Source organism: Hydra viridissima, unplaced genomic scaffold (genome assembly GCF_058129835.1).
Source record: "Hydra viridissima isolate aposymbiotic clone 2 unplaced genomic scaffold, HvirCarnegie_v1 scaffold_13, whole genome shotgun sequence".
In the NCBI taxonomy this organism is placed as follows: domain Eukaryota; kingdom Metazoa; phylum Cnidaria; class Hydrozoa; order Anthoathecata; family Hydridae; genus Hydra; species Hydra viridissima.
This window is the reverse complement of record NW_028324312.1, coordinates 4,051,504-4,071,910: the sequence shown is the minus strand read 5'-3', so window position 1 is coordinate 4,071,910 and position 20,407 is coordinate 4,051,504. Positions and strand designations below refer to the sequence as shown.

General features: G+C 28.0%; 3 protein-coding genes across 3 annotated transcripts in view; 2 read left to right on the top strand and 1 right to left on the bottom strand.

Moving 5' to 3' along the window:
- Positions 1–2,145: 2,145 nt before the first annotated feature.
- Positions 2,146–3,829, bottom strand: LOC145194867 (chymotrypsin-like elastase family member 2A). Its single transcript, XM_080072574.2, has 4 exons — positions 3,677–3,829; positions 3,384–3,576; positions 2,853–3,064; positions 2,146–2,569 (listed from the first exon to the last, which is right to left on the bottom strand). Exons 1-4 carry the CDS (start codon positions 3,723–3,725, stop codon positions 2,229–2,231), a joined length of 795 nt encoding a protein of 264 aa, XP_079928700.2. The 5' UTR covers positions 3,726–3,829; the 3' UTR covers positions 2,146–2,228.
- Positions 3,830–7,028: 3,199 nt separating this feature from the next.
- Positions 7,029–10,574, top strand: LOC149880116 (uncharacterized). The gene is given in 1 exon segment (XM_090070944.1): positions 7,029–10,574. A coding segment is annotated over 1 exon segment (2,301 nt). The 5' UTR covers positions 7,029–8,138; the 3' UTR covers positions 10,440–10,574.
- An 8,294-nt stretch (positions 10,575–18,868) lies between these two features.
- Positions 18,869–20,407, top strand: part of LOC145194847 (uncharacterized) — a 56,846-nt gene continuing 55,307 nt past the window's right edge. The window contains exon 1 of the mRNA XM_090070126.1: positions 18,869–19,273. Coding sequence (XP_089926252.1) covers positions 19,204–19,273 — 70 coding nt within the window. The 5' untranslated portion in view covers positions 18,869–19,203. The remainder of the gene's footprint in view (positions 19,274–20,407) is intronic.

Sequence of the window (20,407 nt, the reverse complement as noted above, 5' to 3'; positions counted from 1 at the left end):
GCAATCGTTAATGCTGTTTATAGACAACCAGCCGGCAATTTGAAAAAGTTAGAAATTTACCTACGAACTTTCCTAACCATATTAGTTGAAGCATGGAGGAACGTTGACATTGTAAAAATGTTCCAAGATAATTCAATATAAAAAAATATATAAAACTATTTTGATTAACTCTTTTTGTTAAAAATACACAAGTCTCAACTAAAGAAATTTAAGTTCAACCAAACGAGATTGTAATATAGTAATTGAAATATATTAATTGATTGTAAGACAAGAAATTAAGGAAACTATGAGCTTTTCATCCTTATAATTCTTAAAAAAGTCTAAAACCGAAATAAAGCGCTCAATCTAAGGATTTTAGGATTGCAAAAAACCGCAGGATCCCTAGATTTTTATGCTTGACTAGCGCAGTTCCAAACTAAAAAAATTGACGAATGAAGCACAATGGTAGCACAGCTAAAACTTTAAAAAATGCACAATGGTAGCACAGCTAAAACTTTAAAAAATGACGTATGAAGTATAATGATAACAGTTACAAACTTTAAAAAATGACGTATGAAGCACAATGGTTAAGAAGCGTATGACATATGAAGCACAATGGTTAAGAAGCGTATGACATATGAAGCACAATGGTTAAGAAGCGTATGACCAGTTATCTAGTTCTATTGAAAAAAATTTAAAATGTCTTATTACAGAGTTTATGTACAATCCTAATAATAATCCTAAATACTTCCTAAAAATGCAATTTAAAAACCTTGAATAGAAATTTGTTCAGAATCTTTATCAGTATAATTATCATTCACATATTTGGTGTATTTTTATCAATGAACAACCATCCTTGTTTTACTATAGAAATAAAAATTCATTACTAATAAGTTAAATGAAATAGAAAAGCACAAGACGATGGCTCCAGGATCAGCAGCAGAGAAATTGAGTATAGATGATAAGTTTCAGAGAACTGCGTCAAAAATACTCTAAAAACAGTTGAAATGACAGTTTGCGTCTAACGTCATCCAGCATGGCAGAAGGTTTTACATTTCATCAGGTAAGAACCAACCCAAAGTTATTGTCGGCTTATCAAAACCTTTAACAAAGCCGTAAAAAACGTGTTCTTCAAATAAAGCTAAAAACATTTCACTTTGGAAATTGGCGTTAGAAAACCAATTATAACGACCACAGATCGCAAGATTAAGTTGGTATCAGTAGAAAATTGCTTGGTCTCGAGAAAAGTGAAAGCAAATAATTTTCAGTGATGAAAGTTAATTTGATGTAATAAACAGAAAAAATAAAGTTCTTGTTAAAAGTTATACAGATTTACAAATATATTCAGAACATTTTATTTTTAATAGTTTCACATCAAACACTATATCTAAATTAAGTCCAAAGGTTTAAAGAGAACTCTTAACAAAAGTAATATTTTTTGTTAATTTTCTTTTAAATAAGGATGAGATTCCTCCCCCCCCCCCTAAAAAAAAAATTTTATGTTTGCGAAGAAGCTCAACAGACGTCTCTGAAAGAAGATATACCGTGCTGCATATCAACTCCCGGACCCCCTACATAGGTTCGCCAATAAAAGTTTCATCAATATCCGGAAAGAAATGACTTTCAGCATGAGTCCTACAATCAATAATCACGAACATTAGTTCCTATGAATTAGTGATAGATACAATTACATACTAGATATACTTAAAAAGAAAAAGATTTATAGAAAGCCATTCGTCATAACAAACCTAGTAGTTGGAAGAGCTAAAAGTTAATGGAGATACTAGGAGAATTAAAAAGAAAAAAACAGGAAAAACGATTAGAATTGAACAAGCAGAAAGAGCCCAAAAATTAATAGTGATATTTAAACTTTACAAAAGTTATCTTAATATTCTAAACATATCCGATAAAAAATAATTCAAAATTTCTCTTTAAAAGAAATCTTTTTAACTTATTTTTTCACATAATGTGAATTTATACATTGAATTAAACATTGTATAAAGCGTGCAGTAACATTACCCCCGGAGTTGATTTTCAAAAATACAATAAATAAGCTTTACTAAAATGCGCTGCTTTGACCATTCTTACCATAACTCTTTTACTGATTAATATTTTGATAGATTTTGTGGAACATATAAAATTCTTAAATTTAAAAATCACCAGAAGTTTTTGTTTTGAATGTTTTATTTAAGCTTATACAAATTAAAATAAGACATTTCAAATGCAAAAAGCTGTGATAAATATAGTTTTTAAAATCTTCTCATGATATCATCGATCCATCTCCTAAAGTAAACAACATTGGCAAAAACTGTATAGGTTTTATCTGATCGACAGTCACTAGATCCATGACTCACTGCACCGTGCACTTCCCAACGATTTCCATTTCGGCAGACAAAAGGACCACCGCTGTCTCCGTGACATCCAGAAGTGCGGCTTCTTCCACCATCTCCAGCGCAGACCATAGCGTTTGTAATTGGGAAGGGTATGTTTCTTGTGTTCAAAGCGTGGCATACACGTCTATCCACGATCTGCATTCTTCCTTGTTGAAGGAGGTGCGTCATGCTTCCTGGGTGAGCAATTTTTCCCCATCCTTTTAAAAAAAGAAAATTTTTAGTATTTTTAAAAGACTTGATAAAAAATCTTGATTTCTTGCATCTTTATGAATATTTCTGAAAAGGTTGTAATGAATGTTAAAAATAAAAAATTTCTGAAAAACTCATGTGTAGTTAAATTTAAAATAAGCTTATTATATAAAAAGTCTGATATCCATAAAATTTTAAATTAAACAGTTTATAAGAACAAAGTCTGTTATTTAAAAAAGAGCTTCTAAGATAAAAAGATTGTATAGGAAAAAAAAAAAAAGAAACACAAACCGGTAATGTAGCAATGTGTTCCTACGGGGGCCTCACTGTTTGGTAAACATGCGGTGGATATATGTTCTGTCAATCTAAATGGTCTAGAGAGTTTTATAAGAGCGATGTCGTTGTCCATGGTTCGTGGATTGTATAACTGATGGGTAAAGACTCCAGCAGCTTGAATTGTTTCTTCACTGCCTTCGTTAATGTTTATATTGTGTTCACCCCCTCTAGAACATATTAATTAGAGAAATATTTTAAGTTATAATCATCGACGTACATTACGTTGAAAAATTGAGAGATCTTTGAGTTTATAAATGAATTTATCATTTTAATGAATTTATCATTTTAATGAATGAATTTTCAAAAAAGAATGGTTTTATAAATTTTTCTTTACAAAAGCAAAACAAAAAAATATTTATTAACTACCCTAAAAAACATTTTTATAAAAATAATAGAGAGAGTTAACTAGCAAAATATATTTTAAGAACAGTAAATAGTTAGTCAGCAAAATAGTTAGTCAGCAAAATATATTTTCGAATAAATTACCGTAAAGCATGTGAATTTGCATTTGTCTGATATACGCAGTGAGCAGCAGTGAGCACCCATCTTGGATCGATGAGTGTACCTCCGCAACCTGGTCTACCATTGGTTATCATAAGAACTTGCCACGGCCAAGAACCACGTTTTGGCGTTTCACCAGCAATCACCCTACTTTGCTGAATACTTGGGGTGCCACATCCTTCAACAAAAGAAACGATTATAAACGTGGTAATACTATATATGCTAAAAAGTACTTAGATCATACAAGCTGATTAAGCATGTTAATTAAAAAAGACAACCTGATGCAGCTGATAGTAAACCAAAGGCAAGAAACAATTTGAGAATCATTTTTTCACCAAGTAATTGTAGGTGTGATGTGTTTAAATTTGAAGTACACTTTATATAGCAATTTAATCGTAGCTGATTGTTTGCCCATTTTCATTTGTTATACGTAAAGTTGGTACAGCTTGCAGCTCAAAACTTCTTTATTTTGATAGCTGCATAACTTTGGAAAAAATTTTATTTTGATAGCTGCACTTTAAAAAAATTTGGAGAATTAGAATTAAACTTAATCACAACTCATCTTTTCATGAGAATTTTTTTTAAAAAAAAAATTTTTAAACATAAACAACATCAGATATCTAAGTTGTTAAACTTTATTATATAAAACTATAAATTTGTTAAAAATTATATATTTGTTAAAGATAGTTTTGAACAAAAAATTATGTAATTATATGCTGTTAATAAAAGACAGATTAATTATAAAATTGTAAGTTGTAAATAAAAGATAAAAAATATTTCTTTAATTAAGCATTATCAACAAAAGATAAAAATTTAGCTTAAAAATATTTATGTTGATTTTGCTTTACATCAACGGATCTTTTTTAAAAAAAAAGATCTAGAGAACCTTCGATTGATTTCATTCTTTTGAATTAATATAAAAAATAAAAAATGAAAAACAAAAATCGAATGAAAAAAAAATCTTGAAAAAAGGACAAATAAACTTTCGAAAAAATTGAAGTTTTTTTACGATGAAAATTTTTTTTTAATGTTTTAGCTGTTAGTAAAATGTTAAAAGTTTCAGTTTTTGTGATTAATTTTTTCAGGTTTTCTAATACACTTATTTTTCCCTATTTCTCAAATGCTATCTGCAACTGTATATTTTTGAGTGTAAAACCATAAAGAATTAAAACTGATATTTAAATTAAGACGATGTGTCATAACACGAGTATGTACTTATGAAACTTCATGCTCTGCTGCTCAATAATGGTTATGATTTAAATGAAGATAATAATGGAAGATAGTTAAGAAAAACGTGAATAAGCGTTCACACAATAAAATAAACATTTGAGTTAATTGTTTTAGTAGGTGTACCACCTTACACCGATCACATAGCTTTTTGTAAAAATCTTTTAAATATTTGAAAAGGTGCTGTGTGTTAGTAACAAATATTAATGATTTTTAAGTAATTTTCGCAATCCATCTCCAATCTTTGCTTTCGTCTGGCTAACGGTTAAAAGCAGGTTTTATACCGAAACCGGAATAAGAAAACTAACTTCAAAGAATTTCTTTCACAAGTTTTCCAGCGCGAAAAGTTTTCTGTTGTGTTTTGAAACCTTTTTTAAAAACGCTAATTATCATCATCATCATCATCATTATTATTATTATTATTATTATTATTATTATTATTATTATTATTATTATTATTATTATTATTATTATTATTATTATTATTATTATTATTATTATTATTATTATTATTATTATTATTATTATTATTATTATTATTATTATTATTATTATTATTATTATTATTATTATTATTATTATTATTATTATTATTATTATTATTATTATTATTATTATTATTATTATTATTATTATTCTTTTGGGCATATTAGTACCACAAACTGTCTTCACAGAGATACATTTTTTAGATAGAATGACAGATTTTGAACAAACCAATCTTGAGCATAAATTAGTGGCGTTGTTCAACTTATTTTCCCTTCACCCACCCCCATCTCACCCTACACCCACTCTTTTTTTTATGATTGAATATAATAGAGAGCTTTATGCTGATTAAGAAACTTTATGATTTATTTTATTTAAAAGTATTAACAACCTAGTTTTTTTCTTTACAATAATTACTTTGAGTATAGAATGTTAAAATGTTTGCTAATCTGTCATGTTTAATTATTTGTTTAATAATTCCCTAAACACCTTTTTGTAAGAGTTCACTGTAGTAAAAGCCTAAAGTTTAAAGGAAATATAAAAAGGTTTGAAGTTTCTCAGAAACTATAGATGTACCTTTAGGTAAAAATGTACCACGTTCAGCATGATCAAAGAAGTTTATGAACAAACCAATCAAATACAAGATTATCAATGTACTTTGACTATATTACGAGCTTTAATTTGTTTCAAAAAATGCAGTTTAATTGTTTGCAGTTCAATATAAATTATTTATCCAGTTGATTTAGAAATTATCTTTAAAAGATATATTTCTTGAAAGAACTGTTTTAAGCATTGGAGTAGCATCTGCTATGCTAAATTTTAATAATGGGCAAAAGTTATTTTATGAGCTTGAAATCACATTTGGTTTTAATTTGCAAATTTATTGCATATGTAAAGACATTAAACGAATTTTAAAAGGGGAAAAACAGTGTGCTCCTTAGGCAAAATTAAAACGCAAAAAGCTAAGAACCATACGAAAAGGTTTTTGTGTCTAAATGAAAGATTGAAAGGTTTCATGAAATGAAGAATTTTGAACTTTTTTTTAGCTCTTTTTTTCTACTGTTTTTTATGCTGGCGACAGGGATATATTAAAACTAATAATGGAAGCTATCTGAAATTTGGTACAATTGTTTATTACATTAACATCTATAAACTCTAATGAAACTATCTTTACTAGTTTTTTCGTTTGCCACTTACCCCAAATTTTGTCTAAACTGGCTAAAATACATGTATTTAAGAATTTTTTAGACCTAATTTAAATATTTTAGTACATGGTGCCAACCACTTTAGTAAAACGTTATCAGCCAAAATTTCAATCAAAAATTAATAAACGCTACTAGAAAATGCCTGCCGCTCTGTACTCGATGTTTTGACCTGAGACATAAATAATTTTAGATTAAAATAAGTTATTTTATGATATTTTTTGTAGTTTAATGACACATTGTAAACGTAAAAAAATGTTTAAAAAGTTGCAGACATTTTTTTTTTTCTAATCACTTTTGGTGAAACCATGGACGTATAAGAGATGGACTTGCAACAATATTGTTTTTTTTGCGAACCAGGCTCGTTGCGTATTGTTACAAATCTTTTGTTTTAAACAATAGAAATTAAATTATATAAAAGTAGGCACTTCAGTCACGTGACAAATTCCGTAGACAAAATTTGCGAAGTTTTTTATATATAAAGAAGACTTTTTCAGATTAAATTTAGACCGATTTTTTTAATCTATTATGCCATAGTAAAACGTTTTACGAAAAGTAAAATGATTAATCTTTCATAAAATATCTGCTAGAATTTTCAATATCAGTTTATCTGGCTGTAGGAGCGGTTTCAATTAAGTATTTGTAATTATTTTAGCTTAAAGTTATTTTATTTGCATTCTAGCATCCTTTAAAATAATATATAACTATTTTTCTTTGTTTGTTTTTTTTTTTTTTTTTGGTTTTGTGAAGAATAAGTCAGTCTAAAATAACTTTAAAAAAACTAAATTTTTGCTAACATTCGGGTATTCAGATTAATTTTTAAATCTAAGTTAAAACCTGCTAAATCCCGTCCTCTTCTTCCTTTCAGTCCGTCTTAATATTGTTTCAAAAATTATTACGGTAACTAATTTGCAAAAACAATATAACAATTTAATTGTATAATACAGTATTTGTATAAAATTAGCCTTATCATAATGAATAATAAAGAATTATATGATTGGTATCAATGCTTGAGTGATAAATCTTTGAAAATGGTGTGCTCGAATTTCAGAAGCCGATTCTCCAGTTTGTTTTCAGTAACTGAAAATAATTTGAGCTTGTACAACAAAATTAAAATTGTTGTAGATAAATTTAAATCGTTAAAAAAAAAAGGAATAAAAGAAGAGATACATATAAGCTGATGCTCTTTAAACCGCCTATTTCGGAAACTAGTTGTGAATTATGCATATCAAGTGAAAAAAATAAAACGAAGGGTAAAAAAAGAAAGTTGAACCACCAAACCTCGAAAAACTGTTTTAAAAAATTGAAACTTGCTTCATCTGGTTTTATAAATAAGTTCAAATCTGCTAATGTTCGTATTAGTAATATGAAAAAAAAAAATTTACATCTAACGACCCTAGAAGGACATAAACTATTACACGCAAGTAATAAAGCAAAGATTCATCATCAATTAAAAAAGAAACAAAAAAAGGAAATAAAAGAATTAAAAGATTTTTATAATAAATTAATTAAAAATCTTAATAAAAGAGTTAAATTTTTGTTAGTTATGCTTGAAAAAAGTGACAATAAAGTTGCACTCCTTCATGAGAAAAAAAGAATTACATGCAAAAAATTGTATTATGTAAACAAGAAGTTTAGCATGGTAGTAAATAAACATGAAAATTTGTCTTCTAACAGTTTAAATAATCCTGAAAAGGATACAGACTTTCCTGACACTAGAGTATTAAGCAAAGAAAATAAAGATTTTAATTTAAGTTCTCTTCTCCATGATTGCAGAATAATAACATTTCAAAATGGAAGGTATTCTAATGATATAAGATAAGTTATTATGGAGTTAGTTTCTTTGAATGTCAGCATGAACAAAGTTAATGAAGTTTTCACAATTGTTTTAAAAAAACTAGCAAAGATAGATATAGAGAAGCTTCCCTCAATTGGTACAAAATCTCGATTTATGACTGAGGCTTTAGCACTTGCTGAACTTCAAGTTGCAGAAGAATTGATAAACACTGTAGAAATTAATTCAGGCAATTGTCTTTACAGTGACGGTACCACTAAACATCATAGACATTTTCAAAATTTCCAAGTTACTACCACAAATGGAAGTACTTTATCTTTTGGATTATGTGAAATGGCTGGCAGTGATGCAGATTGTACTATTAATGCGTTAACCAAAACATTAGATGATATATGTAACATTTTAGAAAGTAGCAGCAAGGAAAACAATTTTTCTAACCTTGTATGTTCTTTTAAAACTACCATGTCTGATCTTGGGCCAGTTAATCCACTGTTTAATTTAAAGCTTAAAGATATGAGGAAAAAGTTACTGCCTAAAGTTATAAAGAACTGGGAAGGTTTAAAAAAAGGCGAGCAAGCAGATTTCATTGAAATGTCTAATTTTTTTTGTAAATTGCATTTATTATCTAACTTTGCAACAGAAACTGATAAAACAATTAACTCATTCGAAATGTTAGTTTTAAGTACTAGTTATGAAAATATTTTTGCATTCAATACTGCTGAATCAGGTGCCACTAGATTAATAAGAACTGCATGTAAAGCTTTTCATGTAAGGGGAAGTGATGAAGCTGGAGTTGCTGGGTATTTTAATGCATTTCTTGCTGGTAAAGGACAAAGTAAGTGTATGCTTGCACCCTTTGTTGGTAACAGATTTAATATATTATATTATAATGCTGCAGCTTTGTATTTTCATTCAAAAGATATTTTAGAGTTTCTTCAAAATTGGCCAAATCAAAATAATCTTTTACTTGCAGTTAAAGAAGATATTAGCAACAAATTATATTTAGCAGAAGTGCGGGCTCTTGGAATAATTGATAAAATAATTACAGGTCCACTTTGGCGGATAATTGAATCACAAAAGAGTATTCTTGATATGAATCCATTTTTGTTAACCCTAAAAATGAAACTTTCAGATTTGTGTAAAAATGCATCATCGATTATGATCTCGAAAACACCTATATTCAGTCCAAGTGATGTTAATATTCATAAAGATATTTTGTATGATAAATTATTTGAAGAGACTAATGACACTGATTTAAATATTTTAACACAGCAGACATTAGAAGTAATTTGTCATTCTTTGTTAGTTGTTCTGGAAAGACAATCTGCTGACCAACTTCCTGGAGGTAAATATTGGCATCCTTCTGATAATATAAGTAAGGCTGCAGAGAATGTTCCAACAACAAACAAAGCATCAGAAAGTGACTTTGCAGTATTGGATCTTTTAATTCGTACAAAGCCAAATGCCAAAATACAAACTATACAAGCTTATACTATGTGGTATAAAAACAAAACATTAGACTGGTTGGATAAAAAGACTTTAGATGAGCGTGACTCATTGCTAAAAATTAGAATTAAAGTTTGAAATGAGAATTGCTAAAAATTAGAATTAAAGTTTGAAATGAGTGAAAGGTTGTCTGAAAAGCATAAAGCTAAAAAAAGAGCTGAAGACAAAGCCTTCTTAAAAAAAGCTAAATCGGTTAATGAGTTGTTAAAATTGAGGACGAAGGTGTGGTTGACCTCAAAAGAAGCAGATGATGAATATGTTTTGTTAGTTGACACATTTAAAAGCAAAAAAATATTAAGAGCACAGTTGGATTTTTATAGGTATGTTATGGAAGTTAAATGTGAACCTAAATATTTTTACAAAACTAAAATGCATGGTAGTAAGCGAATAAACTTAACAAACTATGAGTTGTTCAGTAATTTACAATCAGTTATTAGAACAAGGACTTTTCCAGAGCCCATTGAGAGAAAAGTTATTCTTATTGAAAGAAAAGAACGAGATATTTTGATTGCAAAAGAGAAAGAAGAGTTAAGTGAAAAATTAAAGAATGCAAGACTGTCTCAATTAGCAAATCAACAAAAAACAAACATCTTGACTGTCATTCTAAATGATGTTAATTATCTTCTTGGGAAATTTATTCAACATAAAATAATGAAAATCGACACTAAAAAATACTTTTGGTGTACAGGTGAAGTTCTTCGAGTAAACAAGTCAACTCCTAACTTAAAAAAAACTTTGTTTGATGTGGTCTATGAGACTGAGGAAAATCAAGTATGGACTTTTCCATTGCTTGTTGACCTTGAAAAAGGAAAGGTTATACTTTTGTAAAAAGCCTATTTTACAATTTATTTGAAATAATTACTAGTTATATATATTATTAGTAATATTTTATTAGAAATATATTACATATATTATAAATTATATATTATTATTATAAATTAGTTGTATACATTAATCTATAATATTTATATCTATAACGTTTATAGTTGTTATAACTTATCGTATATAGTTATTATATATCATTAGTAATATTATATTATAAATACATTATAAATTATATAATATTATTATAAATTAGTCGTATATATTAATCTATATTATTTATAATATCGTATCTATAATATTTAAGAAAATTTAAAATTGGGCAACCTTGTGTTTTAATTTTTCACAATTTAATGTTGTAATAGAGATATGACTATATTAATGTGTAATGTTTCTATGACTATATTAATGAATATATATATTTTTCTGCTATATATATTTTTTCTGTATATATATTTTTTCTAAAGATTAGTTGTGAACTGAAAGTTGTTTTAATTGTATATTGTTTAATGATAACAGATAGATTATTGCCTAAAGTCGTTGCGTAAAATTTTTTACGCTAAAAAAAAATGTTAAAAAAAAAACTAAAATAAAAAAACGCGTTTTTTTGTCTAAAAAAATGTCAAATTAGGTAGTATAAAAATGCAAATTTCTTGACAACCAGAAGTGCTACAAAGTTGGTTAAACCCATTTTAAAACAAGATTAATATTTTGAATGCAATAAAATTAAAATTAACATTTTAGCTTAATTATATTACGAGATCATAAAATGGACTGAAGTGCCTAATAAAAGTCTATCGGATTCGGCGAAATTATTTACTCTCATCTAACCAGTCACATCAACTTCCTTTTAGTTATTAAAGATAACAGCAATAGAACTAAGTTTTAAGCTTAATTTTATATAGCTAGACATTCTTAATATTTTAAGAAATAACACTGATGATGATATAGAAACTGAGATCATTTACTTAACCACTTTAATACATGTATAACTAGAGATATAATAAATAATACAAAATATCAACTAGTTTTGTAACTAACTGGAGCACAATGGTGCTTTTTGTGACAAATGAAATAATATATGAAATATGAAAAACGAAAAGATTAAATATCTGGCCGCATTTTGCAAGATAATTATAAATTTGAATAAGTTTTTAAAAGGTTTTGCATTATTAAATGAATTGTAAAAAAGCCCATTAGAAAATACACCGATTAAAAAAATAATGCATAGTGGAATATATATTATGGAGCTTATAGAGTAGTCGCGGCAAAAAATGGCGACATTTCGGAAAAAATACTAAAAAAATATACAAAATTAAGGCTGGTGAATGACCAAAGAATTGAATGAAACCAGATCTTGACAAAAAGTTTTATTTCAGTTTTTTTATATTTTGCTATACTTTTTTTAGTCATTTTAAAATTAACCTTACAGGTCTATTTTATCATTGACAGACTTTGTTTACACGTTAAAAGTTCCCTAACTTACAAATGTACATCTTGAAAAAATGATAAAATCTGTTCGTGCCGACAACTAATTTCCTTTATCTTGGTGTTATTTGTTTAGTAATTTGTCAACGCGTAAAGTAGTTACTTTATCCTGAACAGTGTTATTAAACAAATGCTATAAAAGTTTAAACTAACACCACGTGATCAGAGTTTCTGTTTTAAAACTGTCGGCAGCCATTTTAAAAGATTTTTTTGTTGACAGGTGAAAATTTAGAATTTGTCGGAAACTCGCATGGCTCGCTGATATCTGTGGCCTTTTTGATGTAAAACAATGAGTTGCAAGTCTCTTATACGTCTCTTATACGTCCATGCTGAAACAATCTCTTATACGTCCATGCTGAAACAATTTTTATAATCACACACAAGTTTTTAATTAAAAATTGTTTTAAAGTTAGTTTAGCGGTTCTTATTTAATAGCATTTCTGTGAAATGCCTTGAAGGGTTGAAACAAAAAAGCGTAGTGAATGTAATGTATTGTTGTTTTTTTTTCTTTCTGGAATCTTACTGCTTTGTAAGTCTTTGTATGTATTTGTATATATTTGTATATATAATTTACAAATAGTAAATACGCTGTCTGCAAATGAAAACGAACTACCAAAAAAAACTGAAAAGATAATTTATTTCGTTCAAAATTGGTAGCATATTATATTATACTGAAAAAATATTCATAATAAAAATATTGAAAAAAAAAAGCAATATGTTAAATAAAAGTAAAATCATATGAAAAAGTTTTTTTGTAAGTAACTACACATAATTCAATAATGAGTGTACACACCCTTTTTTAACATTCAATTAGACAATTAAATAAAAATAAATTGAAAATTGCTTCTTGTGGTATTTCTTACCAAGTAGTATTTACTTGGTTCCATAATTCATTTTGTATGGTTGCTGGATTACCGTTTCTCGTTAGGCGGCATCCAATCATATCCCAGAAGTTCTCAATTGGTGATAAATCTGGAGGGCTTGCCTCAAGGATATTCTTCTTCCTATTCCAGATCACCATTCATGGGCTATAATGATTGCAGATGCAAAACAGTTCCGTAAAATAATTTTTTTTCAACAAAAAATCTTCCATAGGGTTAGCTTAACATACCGCACCAAAACCTGGTTTTCTCACTTCTGCTTTTCTCACTCATCCGAGAACTCCAACATCTAATTATAGTTTTCTCACTCATCCGAGAACTCCAACATCTAATAATAGTTGAATGGTTTCGATTTCACGAAACAATACACCACCTTTATGTAGCTCTATAATGAGCCCCCCGTTCAAAAATTGCGAATAATATTGATTATGACGTTGAAGAGATATCTTAATACGACAAAGGACAACTGAAGACTGAATAATAAGCGATAAAAATTTATTTAAGTACCTTAAAACATTACTTGAATGGTCCACTATTTCGAGTTAATGCTTCTTAGAAATTCATAAGTATACCCGAAGTAAATTTTATGGCAATAAAAAATGTTTTTATTGTTGAAAAGTTTGTTCACTATAAACATTTGCTAAAAATTATAAATAAATTGCAAACGAATTTTATAGTGGTGCAATTTCAATTTTGGACATTGTGTATAAATTATTTTAAGTTCCTTTTTTTTTTTCAAATGACACATACAGAAGTTTGTACTTTTATTCGTTACTATTCGTTAAAAGCTGAAAAACCCAGAGCGCATGCTTTAACTTCTTAATACTCCTAGATTTACGTAGAGCCCAATCTACTAACTACTATTCATATTTTAAAATAAATAAGCTGTATTATATAAACAAATGCATTTTGGACACTAACTAGGGAAATTACAGTAAATTTTTTCAGGAATTTTGAAAAAAGCAACTTGTAAATTGGTAGGGAAATCCAAAAAACCAATTTAACGGTAAATTTATATAACTACCCAAGTCAAAAGCAAAAGTTCACAAAAACAGTTCACAAAAAACAAAGTTCAAAAAAAAAAAATCTTTTTAAAAGTTTTTTTTTTTGTTACGGAAATACAAAACAAAAATTGCATTTTACAGATTCCAGTTGAGTTGTCTAGAAATATAGAATACATATTTAACTTATCAAGCGTTAAACTGCATGGGTAGGTCATCTATTTTGTTTTCGCTCCATATTTACTGTATACTTGGATATCTACGCCCAAGATTGAAGCACATCCAGCCATCTCTGTATCAGTTACCCATATCGCATCTTCAAGCATTTTAGTTTTGTATCTTAATTTTCATATTCAAATAACCAGCCGTTTCCTTGTATATTTTGTTGCAAATGTGGCTAACAACTTTATCTATTTATCTATTTACCATTTATGGTAAATATGATAAATAGATAAAGTTAAAGAATGATATGATGACATGTTTAAACATGGCACAACAGAATTTTCAAAACTGTGTTTGTTTTTTTTAAGTACTGATATATCATTATGTTTTTTAAAAATATTTTTGGGGTGAAAGTACATTCTATGTAAACTGGAAAAAGACATTTTACATCAAGTTTATTATTATTGCTTCCAGTAAAGTACAATTTAGTATAAAAATATTATATTATTTTGTTTAACCATTTTCTGAGTTTTCTATCAACTCTAATCAGATGTTAGGTTATAAAGATGCATCAGATAAAGAAGCTGGTAAAGTTTTTCTCTTTTCTTTTTTTCTTCCTTATGATTTGTTTTAACTTTAATGAAATCTCCATCTGTTATGAGCTTGAGTTTGAATTTATCAGAATTGAAACTATTAGAATTACATTTGCATCTCAGTTGAATGAGGAAAGCAGTTTCTTCAGTATCAGTTGTTCGATTTGCTGTCTTTTCAACTCCAAAGAACTTTAGGGTTGAAAAATTTAGTTTTCTCGTAACACATCGTAGGGATGATAATAACCTATCAAAACAAATTTTCTCCTTTTTTTATACCAGACAATATCCCTTAAAAATGTCTTAAAAACCAGTATATATTTAAAATTAACACATATTTACAATTATTTTTGTAACAACTATCAAATTGATCAATTCCGTAACGTTCTAGCAATTTTCCAAATATACCCATGATACGAAAAGGTAACTACCACAACATGCATACAAGCACCCAGAAAATACCACAATATGCATACAAGCACCCAGAAAATACCACAATATGCATACAAGCACCCAGAAAGTACCAAAATAAAAGAGTAATAAGTTTTCTGCTACTCCTTACATCATTTTATCAGCAAAAAAAGTTTAATCGTCATGGTGAATTTAAATGGAACTTTGCTGCAAATTTGAAATATGTAAATAAGTTCAAGTAAAAGATAAATGTTTTTTAATAACTTAAATGCTATGATAAATTAATTTATGACAAATTAAATTATGATAAATTAATTTATGGAACTGAAAAACTACTTCAGTAAATATGAAATCTAATGGTACTGCACGATGGCTACATATCATCTAAATTTGTGAAAAATTTTAAATGATGTGAACCCTGCATCCATCAGAAATTTTGTAATGGAAATCAGAAAGGAAAGATACATTTGCCTATTTCCTAAAAAAAAATCTTACTTTACAGTTATCTAAAATTGCTATAAGTTTGTAAAATTTGCTGCAAAGAAAAATTTATCCATTTTGCAATTTAATGTTTGTAAGAAAGTGAAAAGCATTTATTTTTCTTGTTTGTATAAAAACTATACTGTACAGAAAATAAAACCTTTTTAACAATTTGAAATTTTACTCTACAGGATAAAAAATAAGTTTGAAATTTTACAGGATAAAGAATGTATTAAAACTTATTCACTTTATTGCCACGTAAAAGAATTTTGACTGAATGCTATCATTTACACCAACATTTACAAATCCTTTAATGTTTTCAATTGCAATTGTATTGATTTGTGAAGATTTAACATCAGCACTGCTCTTTTTAATTTAGTTTGATGATGATCACAAGAAGCAACAAATAAAGTTAAAGGTTCAAACTTGAGGCGATCGTGGCAATCAAAGTTTCTTCAGCTTTTTTTTGTGTCTATTATTAACTTCTGTAGCAGTCAAATATTATTGAAATCTTGTAGGCTCTATATCTAAGCATCGCAGTTTGGTTTTTCGATTTTTTACGATTAATAACGATTAAAATAATAATTTCTGTGTAAGTTGTTTAAAATAACTCTAATTTAAAATAATTTGTATATTTAGACAAACAAATTTACAGGGTTTGAGAAAAAAATTGCGATACCTCACAAACCTTGTTATTTTGTTTTTAGACGTTGCACAGAATTGCTGTTTGATTAAAATCGATTAACCTAGTAAAACCTGACTGTTTTAAATGCATATAGAGCTCTATTTTAATAAATTTCAGAAAAATAGATTTATTTTAAACAACTTTTACAAAAATATCATACTTTAATCGTTATTAATCGAAAAACCAAACTGCGATGCCTATTAATAAATTTGTAAATCTTATAACTCTTTATAGAATGAACTTCCGTTCAAAAAAATTGTTAACTTTGCCTTGAAAGATTAGTGAAATCCATTTTAAGCATTTAAATATAATCTTAAGCATTTAAATATAATCTTATATATATATATATATATATATATATATATAATATATTAAATATAATCTTTAAATATATCTTGAATATAAGCATGCGTCTCCTAATGATGATAACTTAAAGTTGGAGAATTTTTTTGATCAAATTTACAAATGCCAACCTTTTAATTCATTTCAAAAAAAAGAGAACTGAGTTTTCATTAGAAAATTTATGATCTTTTCAGATATTCCAACATCGATCAGCAAGAATGCTTGGAATGCATAGTAAAACATAGAGAGAGAATTGTATTTTAAGTCTTCCGGCCGATGCCTTGCGGACTTGCCCGAACCTCTCCAGGGAAGACCCAGAAGCACGTCAACCCTGAGTTTGCCTCCCCTTTGAGGAACGGGCGGAAAAAAAAGAAAAGTATCAGTTTAATACAAGTACACCGGCCTAGCCAGCTCGCAATCAATCCAAGCGATACTACACTTGATCTTAGCCATTAGGCCGTAAAACATAGAAGAAATCTAAAACATAGAAGAAATCTGTAGTAAAACATAGAAGAAATCTGATGTTTACGTAAACATACTTCAGAACTAAATTAGTATCATTAAAACCGAACTCAGAAACAGACTACTTGTGGAGCTAGATGCTCGTATTACATTATCTATAGCTAAATTATACATTAAAGGTATTGTGTGTAAGAAGCTCATAAATCGCATTAGCTATTTTAAATTTAAATTAAAAAATATTTTTTTAAATATGGAATATTTTTCTTCTAACTTAAAGTACAAGTGTCAGGTAAAAATGACATTTATATTTTTCTAAAAAAAGTTTAAAAGGGGGCGTAAAGCTTTCGAAAAGCGTCAAAAGCAGTATAAGTTGGAAATTAACCAGTTTCGGCAGTATGTTTTAAGAACGCTAATCGTTAAACAACAAGTATCTGAGTCACGGAAGCCTCGCATGTACGATACTACCATCAACGATACTTCGAAGTTGGTATCGGAAAAATCCGTCCTTCCGATACCGATGCCAATTCTGTATCGGTATCATAGGACGGGTATCGTAAAAAGTGACTGATCAAGTGACCATACCGAGACTCTGATGCGTAATCAGTATTTGTTTGTTGTTTTACTGGTGTAAGGCGGCCAGTCAAAATATTCTCACTGCAGTACATGCCATAATTTTGATCACAACATTTTTTTTATCGTGCCACGAAACATAGCGTCTAAAAGTTAAAATCATCCAAAAGTGCTACTTTTCGACCAATGAGCACCACCATCATACAACATCTGTGTAATCAATGTAACACCTGAACAAATATACTTTTTGTACATCAAATGAAACATCTTTTGCATAGTGTATATAAGTGTTAGACATCAATTTCCCTAAAATATCTTGGAAATAATCATTACAGTTAGATGATAAATGATATCATTTTATATGATTACAATTAGATGATAATTTTTTTATATGATTTTTTTTATAACTTTTCTTTAGCATCAAAAACAGCTATCAACTGGTTTATAAACGTAGCATTCCTTTATATTTTTACTTCAACAATGTTGAAGTACATGTAAGTAGGAGTATTATTTAAAAATCAGTTAACAGTTACCAGGCAACTTGATATGTAATGAACGAATCTAAGCACAAAGCACAAAATTTCAAAATATCATAGTCTCGAAAGGAAAGGCCTTTATTACAATAGCATTTTATAATCAAGACAATAATCAAGAGCGCTGCTAATGCAAAAAGAATGCATCGTCGTCTTTTCACATTTAACAGAATCATTTAATAAGTTACTTGACAGAAAAAAAACTTGTTTGTGATGGAGCATTATTTAATCTTGTTTATGTTATCTGACTGACAGACTCAATTACTTAATAATAATCGTTGTTAAACTGTTTAATCGTAGACAGGCTACTCATAGACATTTTTTTAAAAAATTAAAAAAAAAAAAAAAAAAAAAAAAAAAAGAATTTAGCTTTGCACTTTTTTATATAAGTACCAAAAATCGCCTGTTTTTCGCAAACAAAGCGCAATCATGGTTTTTTACAAATCTTCTCTCTTTCTTTAAATCAATTTAGCCTTTGAGGGATCTTTCGAAATGATAATCATGGATGCCAAATGGACTTTTATACTTCTGTGGATTTGTTTACATAAGCTTGTAGTTATGGATTTTAAATCAAAATATCGTAGGCCAACCCAAACATAATTGGAGGATAAATAATATTAAATCATTACAATTGGTTTAATAATTGTAAATACTCAACAAACACTTGTAATGTTGTAAAGAAAAATTTAATGTAAAATCTTTAAAAAAAAAAAAAAAAAAAAATATCTTTAACAATGTTTTTTATGAAAAAAACGAACCAAATATTACCACATAAAAATCCATTGACCCAAATAATGAAAATAAATTTCTTTTGTGATTTAATTTCCTACATTGTTATAACAGATATCTTCATGAATGACTACGCTAAAAAAGACTTTTAAAAGAACTTCATAAAGAAATATCCAAATGATTTTTACTTAATTAAATGTAAGGATGACGGATTGGCTGATTTTAAGCTATCAAGAATCATTTTAATTAGTATACTCTTTTCCACGGAGTCGGAAACAAAACGACATTTTTTCAGAAGATTATTTGTACTTTTGTAATTGTCAATCAAGTCAAATCACGGCTTTAAATACTTTAACTGTTCCTCCGTTTGTTTTTGCGTTTTTTTTATTTATTTAAAAAAAATACACAATTAATTTACTAGCTTGTAAGATTAGGGATGTTTTCTCATTTTGTGCTTATTTTTACCCTTTTTTTCTTGGTGGAGAGCAGGAAAGTGGATCCTAAGGGTAAGGGAGCTAATTTTCTTTTAAATCTATCGTATATATTTAAGAGTATAATTAACTGTAATACAATTAAAAAACTTTTAAGAAATTTGAGCGCCAGGTTTAACTTTGTGTCAATTAAAAAGTTCTGACTAAAATAGTCTCTACTAATATATAGTAATTGGAAACAATTAAGTTAGAAATCAAAATCGCGTACGAAATATAAAAAAAAGTCAATTTTCATCATTTTTTCAAATCATTTATATTATTCAATAAAGGTTACAACATGGATAATGTTATTATTTGACTCTTCTTGTGTTAAAATCAACAACAGCTTTATTTAATTTTTCTCCATTTTTAATATGTGCTGGCTTAATATCTTTTCCAGGTAAGTTTAAGCATGCACTGCCTCGCCAGCCTGTTCTGCAAAATTTTCTAGCACCATGTTATAATTTTTTATAAATGGAACAGTGTGGCTCACAATAATATGAATTTTCCATGTTGTAGACTATGTTTATCCTTCTATGTTTGCATTATGGATGTTGTTTTGTAGGGATTTAAAAATGTCAGCAAAATTATTATACATAATTTTTTCAATTTCTGGTTTCAAATCTTTTCAAAAAGCTGTATCTTTTACTGATTTAAAAGCTTGTATATTATATCAAAATCTGGTATAAACAGTTAATTACAGTTAATACCAGATGTTAGTATATTTTTATTTATTAGAACAAGCTGTGATTTCCTTTATCACAGCTTGTTCTAATTTTTAAAGTTTTTTGTTGGAGTTATTTCCAGCCTTGAAAAAAAAAATGATGACAAGAGAACCAAGTTTTAAAACCAGGTTCCCAGAGGAACAATTGTATTTTGCCTAAAACTCCAACTGCTCCATCATAAAGTGCAATTCTGATGTAGCTATATTATGAAAAATAAAGTTTTCAGGTTTTTCATCCAAGCAAATCAGTGTTTTAATGTTTTCAATTTTCCAGAGGTTAAAGAGCATAATCCTGTACAGTATAAACAGGCATATTTTCCAGAGTGTATAGACAAACCCAGTTCAGCGTTGACACATTTAAAGTCAAAGGCCATATAACAGTTTACTTCCTCCAACTTAAGTTAAAATTTTTTTTTTCAATATAAGCAACCTTCAGGATACCTCCT

Coding starts and splice junctions, on each gene's coding strand:
- LOC145194867 (XM_080072574.2), bottom strand. CDS start 3,725: ATGATTCTCAAATTGTTTCTTGCCTTTGGTTTACTATCAGCTGCATCA. Junction 3,577..3,676: donor TTTACTATCAGCTGCATCAG/GTTGTCTTTTTT, acceptor CTTTTGTTGAAG/GATGTGGCACCCCAAGTATT. Junction 2,570..2,852: donor AACACATTGCTACATTACCG/GTTTGTGTTTCT, acceptor TTTTTTTAAAAG/GATGGGGAAAAATTGCTCAC.